At 62.0% G+C, this 766-nt stretch overlaps 1 protein-coding gene across 7 annotated transcripts in view; it reads right to left on the minus strand.

The window, feature by feature from the left end:
• MECOM (MDS1 and EVI1 complex locus) overlaps nucleotides 1–518 on the minus strand; it is a 568489-nt gene extending 567971 nt beyond the window's left edge. For 5 of the 7 annotated variants that reach the window (XM_007101585.4, XM_007101584.4, XM_007101578.4 and 2 more), the window contains exon 1: nucleotides 414–518. In XM_007101585.4, the coding sequence (XP_007101647.2) occupies nucleotides 414–450 (37 nt within the window). In that variant the 5' untranslated portion in view covers nucleotides 451–518. The remainder of the gene's footprint in view (nucleotides 1–413) is intronic. The other 2 variants (XM_024124285.3, XM_024124284.3) reach the window with 1 other exon arrangement.
• Between the last annotated feature and the right edge of the window lie 248 nt (nucleotides 519–766).

The raw sequence follows: 766 nt of genomic DNA on the forward strand, positions 1-766 counted from the left end.
ACTTCCTGGGGGGAAGGAGAGGGGAGGGGGAGACTCTTGCGTCTCCTCTCCCCCACCCCCCACCCCACCCCACCCCACCCCACCCCTTCCCGCTCGCTCTCGCGCTCTCTCCTCCCTCCCACCCAGGTCTTTGCTGCCCCCACCCCGCCCCCACCCCGGGGTTGCCACAGCTGGTCCGTGCACGGGGTTTGAGGGCTGCCCCGGCTCCTCTGGCGCCCAAACAAGGAGCGAGAGCTCGGGCGGCCGGCGCGGAGGCTGGGACCCGCAGGTTGCTGGGTCTGCTCTGCGCCTGCCCCTCCACCCGGGGCCCCGGCGCGAGAGGCAGCCCCGCGCTCCCTCCCGGAGCGCTGTAGACAGATATGCAAGATGGCAGAGGAGGGTGAAAGCCAATAGAAAAGGGATATTGCACCTACTTGTGGCCAGTTTCCTTGCCCTGCCTTTGGATCTCATGCTGTGCCCAGTCCTGCAGCCGCTGGTGTGTGGTTGGGTTTTTTTTTTCTTGGATCTTTTCCTTCTTTTGCTCTCCCTCTCCCTCCCTCTCCTCTCTCTCTCTCTCTCTCTCTCTCTCTCTCTCTCTCTCTCTCTCTCTCTCTCTCACACACACACACACACACTTACACACACTCACTCTCTGTCTTTCCCTCTTTCACTCTCTCTCCCTCCCTCTCTCCCTTTCTCTCAATCCACACTCGCTATCTCTCCAGCATTGTCAGTTTGGACACCTTCGCACATGCGCGCTAGACGCCCCTCCAACATCTCAGCGCCG

This window comes from Physeter macrocephalus, chromosome 1 (assembly GCF_002837175.3).
Source record: "Physeter macrocephalus isolate SW-GA chromosome 1, ASM283717v5, whole genome shotgun sequence".
In the NCBI taxonomy this organism is placed as follows: Eukaryota; Metazoa; Chordata; class Mammalia; order Artiodactyla; family Physeteridae; genus Physeter; species Physeter macrocephalus.